The sequence below is a fragment of the Bombyx mori genome, chromosome 15 (genome assembly GCF_030269925.1).
Source record: "Bombyx mori chromosome 15, ASM3026992v2".
Classification (NCBI taxonomy): Eukaryota; Metazoa; Arthropoda; class Insecta; order Lepidoptera; family Bombycidae; genus Bombyx; species Bombyx mori.
In genome coordinates, this window is record NC_085121.1 from 15,062,048 (window position 1) to 15,076,907 (window position 14,860).

The window sequence follows — 14,860 nt, forward strand, 5'->3', positions numbered from 1 at the left end:
AATATCTGTAACGTTACATAAATTGAAAGTTGTAATGAACATATTTTGTTGTTGTAGACGAAATGTAATTACACTTGTGACGTAACATACACAAATTGCTATCTAACCCAGTTAAGCGACCACGATAAAAACTACTCAGACGTACATACATTGTCATCAACGCATCTTGTGAAACTATTATCTAGTGTAAATGTTCTGAACATATTTAAATGCAAATTTTGCAATATATCCCGAAAAAATGTATATATGCAAACTTTGAAAATGTCAGTGTAATTCAGGAACTGGTCAAATATTTTATTATATAGTAGCTATAGCTACATTTCCTAAAATATCATGTGGCTGCACAGACACTAGCATAGTGTTAACACATTGAACGCCGAATGAAAAATTAAGTATTTTCATTCCTGTCACCTGACTATACCTATAATACCTATATAAGCAATAAAAAGTTAGTCAATAACATAATGTAACTTATTGTACAACAATGTGTGTGAATACATAATAATATGTAACAGAGAACTTTGAATTGTTTGAGATGATCCTGATGTCTCTCTTTTACCATCACCTGTCACAATACCAGTGAGTCAATTTTTTCTGGAACCACTACATGTGCCCACAGTGTTTTCAGAATAAAACTTGGTGGCAACCAAACATTAAGGGAGGGTAGCACTGCGAGAGGAATATAGAAGTCAACTGAATTAAATAATACAACATACACAAAATTGTTCCGATTCAAGAAATCCAGACAATGTAAAAGGTACCAATTTTCCTAATGAAATACGTACTTAACAAATGTTCACGATTGACTTCCACGGTGAAGGAATAACACCGTGTAATAAAATGAAACCCGCAAAATTATAATTGGTGTAATTACTGGTGGTAGCACATCTTGGGTCCTAGCACCAGTAATTACGACAATTATAATTTTGCGGGTTTACTCGGGTAGGTACCACCACTACCCCGCCTATTTCTGCCGTGAAGCAGTAATGCGGTAATGCGTTTCGGTTTGAAGGGTCAGGGAACCGTTGTAACTATACTGAGACCTTAGAACTTATATTTCAACGTGGGTGATGCATTTACGTTGTAGATGTCTATGGGCTGCAGTAGCCACTCAACACAAGGTGGGCTGTGAGCTCGTCCACCCCTCTGAGCAATAAGAAAAAACCAAAATAACAGGCAAGTAAAAAATTTCAATAAAAGTGATATTGATTTTAATATGATTTTTTAAATTTTCGAATTACAGAAATACAAATTATTTGTCTTTAAGTACGTCATAGTTGTGTAATTAAATTACTTTAATAAAATATCTTTCATCTGCAGTCATTATTTTCAAAGATAAATCATATTGTGTTCAATTATAAAAGGTATTTTTGTAGTTTTATGAACTCTTTTATTTTATTTGAGATTTATGGCAATTTTTCATAATCATGAAGTGTTACATCAAATAATTTTCATGAAAATTTGGATTACTTCTTCTTCTTCTTTTCTTTATTTGTTTTAGCTTTACTTGTGCTCGGTTTTTCTTTACTCAAATCCGATTTTTCACTGTCTTTTGTCTTTTTCTTCTGCCAAACAAAAACAATATAATGTTAAATACCTAGTATACATTGCTAATTTAGCATTGAGTTATTTTTTTAAAACTTTATTTTCCACATCTTATAAATTGTTAGAAATATAAAACTAATCATAATTATTTTGTTTTTTTCATTTCTTTGTTATATGGCCCCCCTATGGGTAAAAGTTTCCTTTCCATTTTTCCATGTCTTGGCTAAAAACCTTCCCAAGAAAATCACTGCCAGTAATTGCAATTTACTACATTCCAATTATGACAATAATGTAGCATCAATGCAGTTATCAAATTCATTGGATATACGGTTTCTCAGTTGTAATATATCGTTGGAGATTGGTATCTACCCACCATGCTCTAAGGAGCATGAGTAATGAAATACTTTACATTACGATGCTTGAAAGGCAAACGTGACTAAGCGACAATACGTGAACTTTACAGTAGACTAATTTAAAGTTGAAATACATGAAAAAAATTCTATTTTAACGAATCTAGCTACAAAATAATTTCAATCCTACAGGATTGAAATTATTTTAATAGACGTAGAAATATATATTTTTTGCGCATCGAATATGTTTATTGCCTATCATTTATGTACAAAGCAGTTATTGTCGCTTAGTCACGTTTGCCTTTTAAGCGTCGATTAGTATAATTATTCGCGAAGTAGTTGCTCTTGAGTTCTTAGGTCTCCCTTGGAGGCGCTCGGGTAGCTGTTAGCAAATCCCGCCCCTTCTGGCTGAGCCCTTGATCGTCCACCTGTCCTGGTGAAACTGAAAAGGCCTCCGGGCCACCAGTGACACTTCAATCATAGAATTTTTTTTAGTATAATCAATACTTTACCTTTATAAATGCGTCATTCTCTGCGTCGCTGTTCTCTTCCTCGGTCACATCACCTGCTTCATCACCGTCATCCATTTCGTCATCGTTTCTATTTCGACCTTTCTTCACGGCTCCCGGCGCGTATGGCAGAGCGCTAGCCGTCTTATTGTACGTTCGAGTCATAGCAGCTTTCACCTGAGTTTAATCAAATCATTCTTATTACTATCACTGTCTAATTAAATTGATCTTCTGAATTTTGTTATTAATTTGAAACTTTGCCTGTGTATCTTAATATAGGATGTCGGATGTACTGTGATTTCAAAATTTCTATTTTTAATGCTTTCAAATGTATATTAGTTAAAATACATTACAATATCATTTATTAGTTTATAAGTTAATAGTTAATTGTTTTTCTATAAATTAAAATAGAATTTTAAATTGCAATTGTTATTGTATAATGCAAAAATTATTGTAATAATAAGAATTTTTTTGGACAAATGATACACAATGCTCTGATCCGAAACTAGAATTTCTTGTACTATGGGAACTGGAGACCGCATACAATTTAAATGTATTAAATATCCAGATAAAAAAAAAAACGAATCCATTTGTCATAGAAATGATTGCACTAAGTGGAAATAGAATCTACGACCCTCTCTTTGCCCAGCATTCAGAGGCGCTAACTACTTCACCACTGAGTCCGTAGTATATAGTAGACGTGTCCGTCATATATGCATTATTGTATAATTAACATCAAAACAAATTTCTGCCAGACCCAATACGGGTGCAAGAGCGTGGATACCATAGTACGAATGGGGGTCGTTCATGCGCAGTCGAAATCTATCCCGAATATCATACATTTTCGAACAGAAAATTCAACATAGATTTGCAATAAAATAAACAAGACAGTCGTGAAGTCGTCGTGGCCTAACGGATAAGACGTCCGGTGCATTCGTGTTGAGCGATGCACCGGTGTTCGAATCTCAGGCGGGTACCAATTTTTCTAATGAAATACCTACTCAACAAATGTTCACGATTGATTTCCACGGTGAAGGAATAACATCGTGCCGTGAAGCAGTAATGCGTTTCGGTTTGAAGGGTGGGGCAGCCGTTGTAACTATACGTGATACCTTAGAACTTATATCTTAAGGTGGGTGGCGCATTTACGTTGTAGATGTCTATGGGCTCCAGTAACCACTTAACACCAGGTGGGCTGTGAGCTCGTCCACCCATCCAAGCAATAAAAAAAAAAAGACAGTGGTACCAAGTTTTGCGGGGTTCACAATACTCGTCCACATTGATACCCGTGTCTGCTGTTGTGGATATCTTTTCCCCTAGAATATAGAGCCTATTTTTTTTATTGCTTACATTGTGGGCGAGCTCACAGCCCACCTGGTGTTAAGTGGTTACTGGAACCCATAGACATCTACTACGTAAATGCGCCACCCACCTTAAGATATAAGTTCTAAGGTCTTAAGTATAGTTACTATATGATAAAATCTTCTTTATAAACTAGCTCATTGCTCTTCTGGTTTCAAATGGTTAGCTAGACATCACAAGGATAATACTGCAAACCAATCTGACTGATGCTGGTACCTAACCGCGCTGGCTCAAATGGACTGCCAACAATATATAGATAACTTCATACCTTGGCTTCAATCAAAACTGTCGGGTTTCTCTGTCCAGGCCACAAAGATAGCTCAATCAAAGAATCCAGATCTTCTCTCAGGAGATGATAGGATTCCAATATTTCTAAGGACTTTGTGATTCCGTTTGTTTTCTCATTGATAAGTGGATTGACTATTGCGTCTCTTAGATGTGATGAGTAGTCGAGGTATATTGAAGATTTCGACCCTGAGGTGCTAAAAATTAATAAAAACTAAGTCAATGAATAAGTTCATTGATGACATCATATTATTATTAAATTTGAATAATTTTAAGTTTTAACTGGAATTTTAAGTCTTTTAAGTTAAATAGATGATAAAATTACAAATTGTGGTCCTGTCCTCTGATACAAATGTCAGGGTCAAGGTGAGGTCAAGTTCATGCACAGAGACACCGAATCTCAAATAATCTTTAACAAAGATTGTATCCTTCCGGTATTCAAACTGAAACCAATGTTTATTTGCTCATAAGAAATAAGTCAGCAAATAAGTTCCGTCCAATTGCAAACTCATAACTTAGTGAGATTACACGAGAGTAATGTTAAATGTGCTTAACAGTGACGTTATGAAAAGACGTATCAAAGAATCTCACGGCTGGCAGACTATTAGCCATTGTCAATGTTAAGGACAATGGTAGTTCTTTATTGTCAGGAGACATGATTGAACCAAATAAGTGGACATTGTTGAACACGACCGCAGGGCATACCTGAGTCTTGTGTGAGCGTGTATCTCCTGGGCGAGCCGGTGCATTTTGTTGGCGCGAGAGTTCTTCCCGAGCCAGCCCGGGAACTGGATTTGGCCGACCACGTGACCCGACACCGCGTGTCCCGGGAGCACCGAGCTGTACATGGCCTGCGGAATGTTCTCGATATTAGACACGTCGGGATTAAAGAGATTTTATCATAAATAACATACTGGGAACAAATTAATGTTTTTTTTTTCATTTCGATTACCTTAAATCCTACCTTATCAATAAAATTAAAATTAATTAATAAAAAAAAGGTCAATGTTTAAGTAACTGCTTTAACTAAGTGAGTGATGAACATTCGTTTGTACATCTATAAATAAAAACTTTATCGGTTTATATACCTGAATAGGCAGAAGACTCCACGCCTGGCTGCCTCTGATTCTCGCAGAAACCATGTCGCCTATACTGATACTGTCGGCCGCTTTACTAAATCTCTCTAGAACCTCGTGTCTGCCAAATGAAATTATTAAATTAAATTAATTCTATATATCATTTTTAAAAAACTTTTTTTTTTCTTATTGCTTATTTGGATGGACGAGCTCACAGCCCACCTGGTGTTAAGTGGTTACTGGAGCCCGTAGACATCCACAACGTAAATGCGCCATCCACCCTGAGACATAAGTTCTAAGGTCTCAAGTATATTTTTACAACGGTTGCCCCACCCTTCAAACCGAAACGCATTACTGCTTCACGGCAGAAATAGGCAGGGCGGTGGTACCTACCTACCCGTGCGGACTCACAAGAGGTTCTACCGCCAGTAAACTCACAAGAAGTCCTAAGAAGCGACAGGGAGAGGATTGTACACTCTTCTACAATTGAGAGCAAAGGAAAAACAGTCTATACTCACTTGGGACAGTGTGGTGCAACTTGCAAGTAATTCTCCTGCACGAACAGAGGAGCGAGGTTGTAGTCGTAAAAGAACAAATCGCTTTTATCGTGAATGCTCATAGTCTTGTGTTCTTCTGCGGAGAACACTTTCCTTACTGCCTCCCATGGACCCTAGTAGATAGACAATCAGAGATGGAAATCATTTATAATATTATGTAGTATTATTTTGGCAGCAAAACACATGTACAGTCAAACCTGGATAAGTGAGAAAACTCTAAGTGAGAGTAATAGCCAGGACCCGTCATTTTAAGGTCCCAAAACCTCTATTAGCGAGAAACAGAAACCTGTGTAAGAGAGAGTCGATTTTCCTTCATGGACCTCCGTAAGTGAGCCTGCTACTTATCAATACCTCTGCGACAGTCGAGCTTTATTTATTTATATTATTTAGGAGGAACAAATTACAACTTTAACATCTGCTATTTTATGACTCCTTCTTAACTTTGGAACTAAATAACGTTGTTATTTTATCGCATTCTTTTCAAATGGACACGTGTGCCTGTGTACCGTCCTATTTGTCGGACTTACCTCAGTTTATCGTTAATCAATTGCAAAGGAAAGTTCTGTTCTGCATCATGTAAAAACGGAAAATTAAGTACTGTCATTAAGTGATAAACTTAAAATAGTGAATGCGTTTGAATCCGGAAAATCGCGAAATGAAATTCAGAGGGAGCATTAGCGAAAAACTCGGGTTAGTGAGAAACCTCTATAAGCGAGAATGAGATTGTGCTCCCTTGAACTCTCGCTTATCCAGGTTTGACTGTATATAGTTGTTCACACTAGAAAGTGGTTATTGTGAACTTTTAATCTAATATCTGCCTCAATTGAACATAAATACTGTTCAGGTAAAAGCGGAAAACAGTTCTTAACATCATAAATAAAGTTTTCCATGATTTGAATAGTAAATATCGTCGCTGTCAAAACAAAAATTGCCATATGCAAAAACTCTATTTTGAATTAACGAGTAAAAACATTTTCGTATAAAATTCTATATGAAAAATTTTTTTTAACAACTATATCAAATGAAAGCTATAGATAAATATTAAAGCTATAGATATATTATTCTACTAAACATTACGAGAACTTCACTGTTTCTAGTGCATAGTTCGGGTTCGACGAGGACAGTGACCGGTGCTTGTGGTACCTAAAAGCACCGTAAATGGATCGGGTGGAATTCACTGCCAGTGCGCCGTGGGCACACACGACACAACTACTCACTTGAAAAGGTCACGAACGTCATTGACCAGCGTGCTCGCTTTTATAATTTCAAATAATACGTGACCGCGCCCGCCACTAGCCTCGTCCACATATCGCCGTAAACAAGAATTAAGCTAGAAAACTACTAATTCCAATTTTACCAATTTGACATCCTTCTTCGTGGTGTTTGCGTCTCTTTTTAACTTGTCCACACTGGCCAACGCCTCGTCGACAGCCCACATCGAGAGTAAGTTGAGGGTCTGCCGCACGTCTTGGTTAGAAGCGACGATCAGCTGCGTCAACACGTCCGGGGCCACTTTGATTCCTTCTTTGAAACATATCGACATCATCGCGGCCTGAAAAAATCAGATTTAAATCTGAGGTAAGACAAAAATAATAATAATATACAATAGACGTGATTTTGATTTTTTTGACAAACGATTTGGCTGTATGGGAATCGTTTCCTTTACCTGTATAGGCTGTCGAACCGACAAAGGAGGCTAAAGGGTTCAGGTTAATTTTGAGACAAGTTTGATTACCATGTGCTTAATGATAATTGTTTTTTTTTCCTAATTCTGTTTTATATATTTTATACTGAATGTTAATGTTATTTGTCTCTTTTCGTTCTTTTAAAACCATAAGTTAATTACCCTGATCTGATCCACTCTTGGTCTGTTGAACCTCAAATCATAGCAGTAGTTGACCAGGGACCTCATCTTCGTACTGTTTCTGTCGTTACACATACATATCACTGGCACTGATGTTGATTTTATCAGATTTATCAACTCTTGCAGGCCGCCTGAAAATGAAATTTACGTTTTATAACTCCGAAAGATTAAACAAAGAACAGCTGTAATTTCGACCATACTAAAAATACATAATTAGAGGTAAAATTCGTAATTGTTCACAAAACTATTTTAAGTATTTTAGTTTAAATAGAGAAAGACCGTGTCGTTTTATTTTGTCATTCATCCGATTTTCTATTGTCTTTCAGCCATTAAATTTAGTTCGTAGTCCAGATGTTTTTTTTATAAACTAGTGTTCCCGCAGTAGTCGAAATTCGACTATAATTAATTAAAATTATAAGTTTGGATATTATATTATATTTCTATAGTCACAGATTTCGCCAAGACTACACTATAGACAAATACTCGTAATATTAAAGATAAAGAATATTAACCTATTCTCATTTTGACTACAGACTTTATGCAATAACAAAAGTTCGACAATAAACAGAGTGTATGTGTGTGTCAAATACATGGTATGTAGTGTGTGTAATGTTTTCTTTATTGATTTTTTAATGCATAATTTAAAAAAAATATTAACGTTCTGCACTCCTTCTCTATATTCTCTATAAGTGTGGGAAATTTCATACTACTCCGTCCGCGCAATTTTCGTAAAAAGGGGTACAAAGTTTTTGCTTCACGTATTAATATATAGATATTTCCAATTTACCTCTATCCTCATTTCCCGCCATGCCGTCGACTTCGTCCATTACCAAAACGTGTTTCTTGGAGACGGCCTGCTTGCTCGTGTCGCCTAAAAAAATAGATTTTCCAGATTGGAAACAAACTAGGGTTTTCTCTATCATTATAGTACCGCAAACATAAGCGAAACGATATAAGAGCTAACAATAACAATTCGGATACCAAATATCGTTGACTTAAATAATAACTTTTATTTATTAATTACTCAGATGGGTGCCCGAGCTCACAGCTCACCTGGTATTAAGTGGTCATCTTAGATATCGCAGCTTGAATACTTCTACGCACCCACCATTAGTGAGGGGACGTGGCAAAAAGTAACTATGGCAAATTTAAAGATCATGTAATAAACAGTTTACTTTAGACTGTTATGATATTTTGCTTTTACATATAAAATATGTTGATAAAATTAATATGAAGTTTTATAGTAGACACATTATCACTTGTCTAATCACCGGTCACCGTCCTCGTCGAACCCGTTGCTTACGACGAAGGGCTCGACGAGCGAATTAATCCATAGACACAGCCCACTGAGTTTCTCGCCAGATCTTCTCAGTGGGTCGCGTTTCCGATCCGGTGGTAGATTCTGCGAAGCACGGCTCTTGCTAGGGCCAGTGTTAGCAACACTCCGCTTTGAGCACCGTGAGCTCACCTACACGTTAGGACGAAGCTGAAATAGCCTCTCAAGGTTATCAGCATAGGTAAGAAAAAAATTGAGTCTAAATGCTTTCAGAAAATATGCTTAATTCGTGTTGAAAATCATACCTTTGGCATATCCGGACAGTGACGTCGTGGCCAGCAGCTCGCCGATTTGTTCTTTGAGCAACGATTTATTTCTCGTGTCGGACGCGTTGAACTCGACTGCGTCGAATCCTAGTTCTCTGCACACGAGCGACACTGTGGTCGTCTTACCTATCGCAGAGGAATATGCTTAAAGTGCCGTATTTAGATCTCAAAATTCCTTTAGAATGTTAAGACGTTAGCGATTGTGAGTGTTTGTGAATTTGCTTTGAAATTAGATACAAAATTAAAGTTTTTTAATCAAGGCTTGGTCTTTCAAATCGTATATTGCTTATGTGGGCTGACGAGCTCACAGCCCACCTGGGTTCAGTGGTTACCGGAACCCATAGACATCTACAACGTAAATACCGCCACCCACCTTGAGATATAAGTTTTAAAGTCTCAAGTATAGTTACAACGGCTGCCCCACCCTTCAAACCGAAACGCATTGCTGCTTCACGACAGAAATAGGCAGGGCGGTGGTACATACCCGTGCGGACTCACAAGACTTCTTACCACCAGTTAAAACCACAGTACTTGGTACCGAAGGTATACTGCTATGTATTATGTGCCTCACCAACTCCTGGAGGTCCGGAGAGCAGGGCCGCCTTGAAGTAGCCTCCATCATCATTCTTCGCCCAAGGACTGGGCTTTGGCAGCTTGGCTTTTCTATTCACGTACCATTTCGTCAGCCAATTTATTAATCTGTTATAAAATATTATAACACATTTTAATTGTGATTGAAATTTATTAATTATGTTCAGTGCATTCTAATTTTAATGGCAAAGTTATCATTAAGCTTGTAGTTTTGAATATAGCTAAGAAATTATGAATACAGTAAAAATTTTTAACTTTAAGATTAATTTTAAAACCCAGCATCCCTTTACTATTAATGTGATTGTGGTAACTTACTTTTTAACATTACTAGAATCGCCGTGCTGCCCGATTATTTGTTTTACATTCTGCGGTTTGTATTTATCCACCCACATGTACTTATTACATTTGGTATCATGATTCTGTTCACATTTCAAACCTGAAAAATATAAAAAAAAACAACTAAAACATGTTTTTTTTTTACTGTTAACTCGCCCTAGGCGACAGCGCTCGTGTAAAATAAATTTGAATGTGAAATGTCTGTCTGTTTGTTTGTTTGGAAAAAACACGTTTTATATAATAGAAATACAATAGCAATAAATTTAAATTTGAAAATGAGACTGTTTCATTTGATTTCTGTAGAATCAATTTGAAACAATTCTAGATTTGCAAAACCAACACCTTTTATTCTTAATAATAGGTTATAAAAATTGAGTTAAAAAATCCACATACCTATTCCTAAACTAGACACCGATTCCCTTGAACTTGATTGTTTTTCTGAATTCAATGTTTTAACTTGATTTTGGACATTGTCATCAGAAAGCTTAGATGTAGAATTACGATTTTCCTCCTTAATCTTAATAGGACTCTTTGATTTATCTTTCTTCCTTTCTTTACTGCTAGATTTATCAGATTTCCTCTCTTTTTCATCCTTTGATTTAGATGCAATATTTTTTTCATTTAGACCTTTATCTCTGGTAGTAAGTTTAGTATTGTTTACAGAATCGGAGATCAATTTTAGGAACTCGTCTTCGTTTAATATGGGGATGCCCAAGTCTGTCGCCTTAGCAATCTTTGCGGGTCCTGGGTCTTCACCAACCAGAACGTAGTTTACCTAAACGGCATAATATTGATAAAACGGAAATGTGGTGTGAAATACTGGTGGTAGGATCTCTTGTGAGTCCGCGCGGGTGGGTACCACCGCCCTGCCTGTTTCTGCCGTGAAGCAGTATTGCGTTTTGGTCTGAAGGGCGGGGCAGCCGTTGTAACTATACTGAGATCTTAGAACTTATATCTCAAGGTGGGTGGCGCATTTACGTTGTCGATGTCTATGGGCTCCAGTAACCACTTAACATCAGGTGGGCTGTGAGCTCGTCCACCCATCTAAGCAATAAAAAAATAATAGAAAAATAATATTACTTTTTTCATTACACAGTGGGTTGACAAATACATGCTGGATAGATCACTAGTATTGCATAATTTTACCTTCCTGCTAACACCAGGTTTAACTGTTCCACCATATCTTTTAATAGCCTCCTCGATTTCTTCCCTCTCAAACGAATCCAAAACTCCAGTCAGTAGGAATGCACAATCTTTAAGACAGTCCGGCGCACCCTGGAGTAGAAGTGAAAATTGTTATATTTAGTGGGTGTCGTACAGTAATATTATCACGGAATCAAGTTTGACTGTACAATGTTATTTTTCATCATGAAAATAGTTCTTAAGCATATGTTCGTTCCGAAAAATTAAAATAAATGAACAATGACTAAAAATTGTCAGTAAGCAATTCAAACCAAGTTTTGTAAAATATACAAATATAGGAATAGATAATTTCGAGAACAATACGTGTTTCAGTCACTCGTAAACATACCACAGGAATTTCTTTGGATCCTAAATGTTTAGGTGCTGATCTGTTGAGATATTTCTTATATAATGCAGCAGATTGTACTCTACGTTGATGCCTCTCTTCATCCGATAATACTGCAGATGGAAAGAAATAGATAAGTTAGTTTTGTATGTTGCATCAACTTTACTAAGTATTTTCAATTAATATGATTTAATTTATTTTTAATATTATCTTCAAGTTCTATCTAACCTGACTCGTTTAAACTCTTATTTCCTCTATTTTTCGTTATCTTCTTGCTAGATTCATCATCTATTGCTGAAGAATTCATTTCTAAATCACTTTCTACTTTTGAACTGAAACTCTCGTCTTTATCTTTTTTTTCTATTTTAATTTTTTTGCTAACAGCATTTTCGTCTTTAATGTTCGTCTCAATAAATTCAGAGAATTTTCTTTTATTACCTTCCTTAACTTCATCTATTATGCTTTTGTTTTTTAAATTATTAACATTGTAGCTATCTGTTTTCTTCTCTTTATCTTTCAAAGAAGGTAATGAATCTTTGTCTAATTTAATACTTTCTTTTTGTTTCATTTCTTTTTGCAGTTTTCTTTCGTGTGATTTATCATTGTTTCCATTTTCTAAGGGTGTGAAATCAATATTTTTATTTTTTTCTAGATGATCAATCTCATCTATTTCAAGAAGACTCTTTTCGAATTCATCATCCGAATGTATTCCTAACTCTGTTTTGTTCTTTTCTTTTTTGACTATGGGCTCAGTTCTTATGATGGGTGCATTTCCAAATAAATCTATCGGTTTCACTTCTTTTAATTCTGCAGTAGATTTGTTTTTTTTATTTAAGTGTGTTTCCGATTTTTTTGGTTTTTTCGTTTGTATTTCATCATCTGAGTCATCTAATATAACTCTTTTCTTCCTTGCTTCTTTTTTCTGAAAGCACATTACATTAATATCATTAAAAATCTTACAAAAATGTGGTTGGTGTCTTGTGAGTTGGTAAAGGTCATCATCTTGCCTATTTTTATTGTGAAGCAGTCATTCTCAATTACTCTAGTTTAATGGTAGAGCAACCCTTTAATCATTATAATTGAGACTTTATCCTTGCATATCAAGGCAGATGGTGATAAATGTAGGACCTGAGGGCTCCTGTAAATACTTCACATTAGTTGGACCTTGATTGGTTGGTATTACTGAATTGGTATTAATGGTGGTAGGACCTCTTGTGAGTCCACCACCACCTATTTCTGCCGTGAAGCAGTAATGCGTTTCGGTTTGAAGGGTGGGGCAGCCGGTGTAACTATACTGGGGCCTTAGAACTTATATCTCAAGGTGGGTGGCGCACTTACGTTGTGGATGTCTATGGGCTCCAGTAACCACTTAACACCAGGTGGGCTGTGAGCTCGTCCACTTATTTATGCAATAAATAAAAAAAAAACTTTTTAATTCACATTTTTTTTACTGTACTTCAGTTGTTATTTTATTAATTTGAAAATTTTATTTTTGTTTTTTGAAGAAAAAAGAAATCATCCGGTCAATAAATCTATTCATTAATATTGTGTATTATGAAATTACAAAACTTGTTATATTATTTCCCACATTATTTTTAAATTTCTAGTACTGATTGATTGACTCCATAAATAGATCAAAAACTTCTATTCAGATGCTAGTTGTGAGATTGCTAACAAAAAATATTAGCTAATATATTTTCTATTTTTTATGTATTGCGTAAATTGGTGGACGAGATCACGGCCCACCTGGTGTTAAGTGGTTACCGGAGCACATGGCAACTACAGCAGAAATGCTGCCACTGACCTCGAGATATGAGTTCTAAGGTCTCAGTATAGTAGCTGCCCGATTCTTCAAGCCGAAACGCATTACTGCTTCATGGCAGAAATAGGCATGCTGGTAGTACCTAACCGTGCGGACACACAAGTCCTACCACCAGTGATTACACAAATTATAATTTTGAAGGTTTAATTTTTATTACACAGTGTTATTCCTTCACTGTGGAAATCAATCGTGGACATTTGTCAAGTACATATTTCATTAGAAAAATTGGTACCGGCCTGCGGGATTCGAACACCGTTGCATCGCTCAACATGAATGTACCAGATGTCTTATCCTTTAGGCCAAGACGACTACTACAAACAAAACACTCATTTTAGTTTTAGATTATTACCTTCTTTTTAATTTGTACATCAGGAGATTCAGGAATAATATCATCATCATCAGGAACTGCTTCCTTGGACTTTACAGGTTTCTTCGTTGTGATAAAAAATGATCTTATATCCTATGATTAAATGCTTATTTAGAATGTACCATATAATCTTAACTCACTCAGATATGTACTATGTATGAACTGGTAATTAGTCATCTATTTGATATGTGAAGTGTGGGATAGCTGTTACACAATAAAATGTGGGTATCGGCATTAATGTTGTGATGTCTGTACCCCTCGGTAACTACTCAACGGCAGATTCGCCTTGAGCAATCAAACCCATGTTAGTCTGGATATTTAGAGTAGTGAAAAAATCATATACGACAATATTTTGGAAAATCTGTTATCGTGACACAATCTGATAATTATATTCATATGTACATCAATCGTAATATCTAATCCCAAGTTAATACAACATTTTTTCAAAACTTCAGATGATCGAAGCAATTTAAATTAATCGTAAGTAAATGCGTATCAGTGTAGAGAATATAGTGTAGCGAATATAATGAAGAAAAGTATTCTTAATATAAAACTTATTTGGCCACTACAGTTCTTCAAGGTCCTCAAATGCTGAAGAGCATCTTTTAGTTTTAGTACCATTTTATTTCTTATTAATATATTCTTACTTCACCTTAGACATTTTCTTATTTAATACGGTCTTCTAATTTAATGAATTATCAGCTTTATCATGTTCATTTGAAATCTGATTTTTTGAATAAATTTATAAGTGTATTTTCGCGGAAAATACCGTTCAGCTATGTTTGATTCAATTTCAATGAAGAATTGACAGGACAGCTGTTGAACTGAGTTTGACAGTTAGCTTGAAGCAGCTTCAGTGACAATCAAATAATTTCCTATATTTTAAAATTGAACCGAAGATTAAATTAATATAAAATTTATCTTTAATGAAAATCCTATGACTTAATAAAATGAATACCTCTCCCTGGTTTAAGTCATGAAGTCGAACTAATTTAATAAATAATTTCAGAAAAAAGGCAATTACTTATTTAGGACTTCTGCACTTATGGTTGATTAAATTACTACA

The 14,860-nt window shown here is 35.7% G+C and overlaps 1 protein-coding gene across 1 annotated transcript; it reads right to left on the reverse strand.

Annotated features, from left to right (window-relative positions):
• Positions 1-1,194: 1,194 nt before the first annotated feature.
• On the reverse strand, positions 1,195-14,631 carry LOC101736557 (replication factor C subunit 1). Its single transcript, XM_004922986.5, has 18 exons — positions 14,447-14,631; positions 13,777-13,887; positions 11,834-12,527; positions 11,609-11,718; positions 11,224-11,352; positions 10,471-10,852; positions 10,057-10,177; positions 9,722-9,849; positions 9,130-9,276; positions 8,336-8,419; positions 7,531-7,679; positions 7,042-7,236; positions 5,646-5,797; positions 5,140-5,248; positions 4,757-4,902; positions 4,035-4,248; positions 2,408-2,581; positions 1,195-1,565 (listed from the first exon to the last, which is right to left on the reverse strand). Exons 1-18 carry the CDS (start codon positions 14,453-14,455, stop codon positions 1,467-1,469), a joined length of 3,153 nt encoding a protein of 1,050 aa, XP_004923043.1. The 5' UTR covers positions 14,456-14,631; the 3' UTR covers positions 1,195-1,466.
• Positions 14,632-14,860: the final 229 nt, after the last annotated feature.

What these genes read in the sequence shown, in the direction of transcription:
- LOC101736557 (XM_004922986.5), bottom strand. An exon ending in GATCCAAAGAAATTCCTGTG is followed by an intron (nt 11,353 to 11,608) that starts GTATGTTTACGA and finishes CTTCTACTCCAG; the next exon opens with GGTGCGCCGGACTGTCTTAA. An exon ending in GGAGTCTTCTGCCTATTCAG is followed by an intron (nt 4,903 to 5,139) that starts GTATATAAACCG and finishes AACATTCCGCAG; the next exon opens with GCCATGTACAGCTCGGTGCT.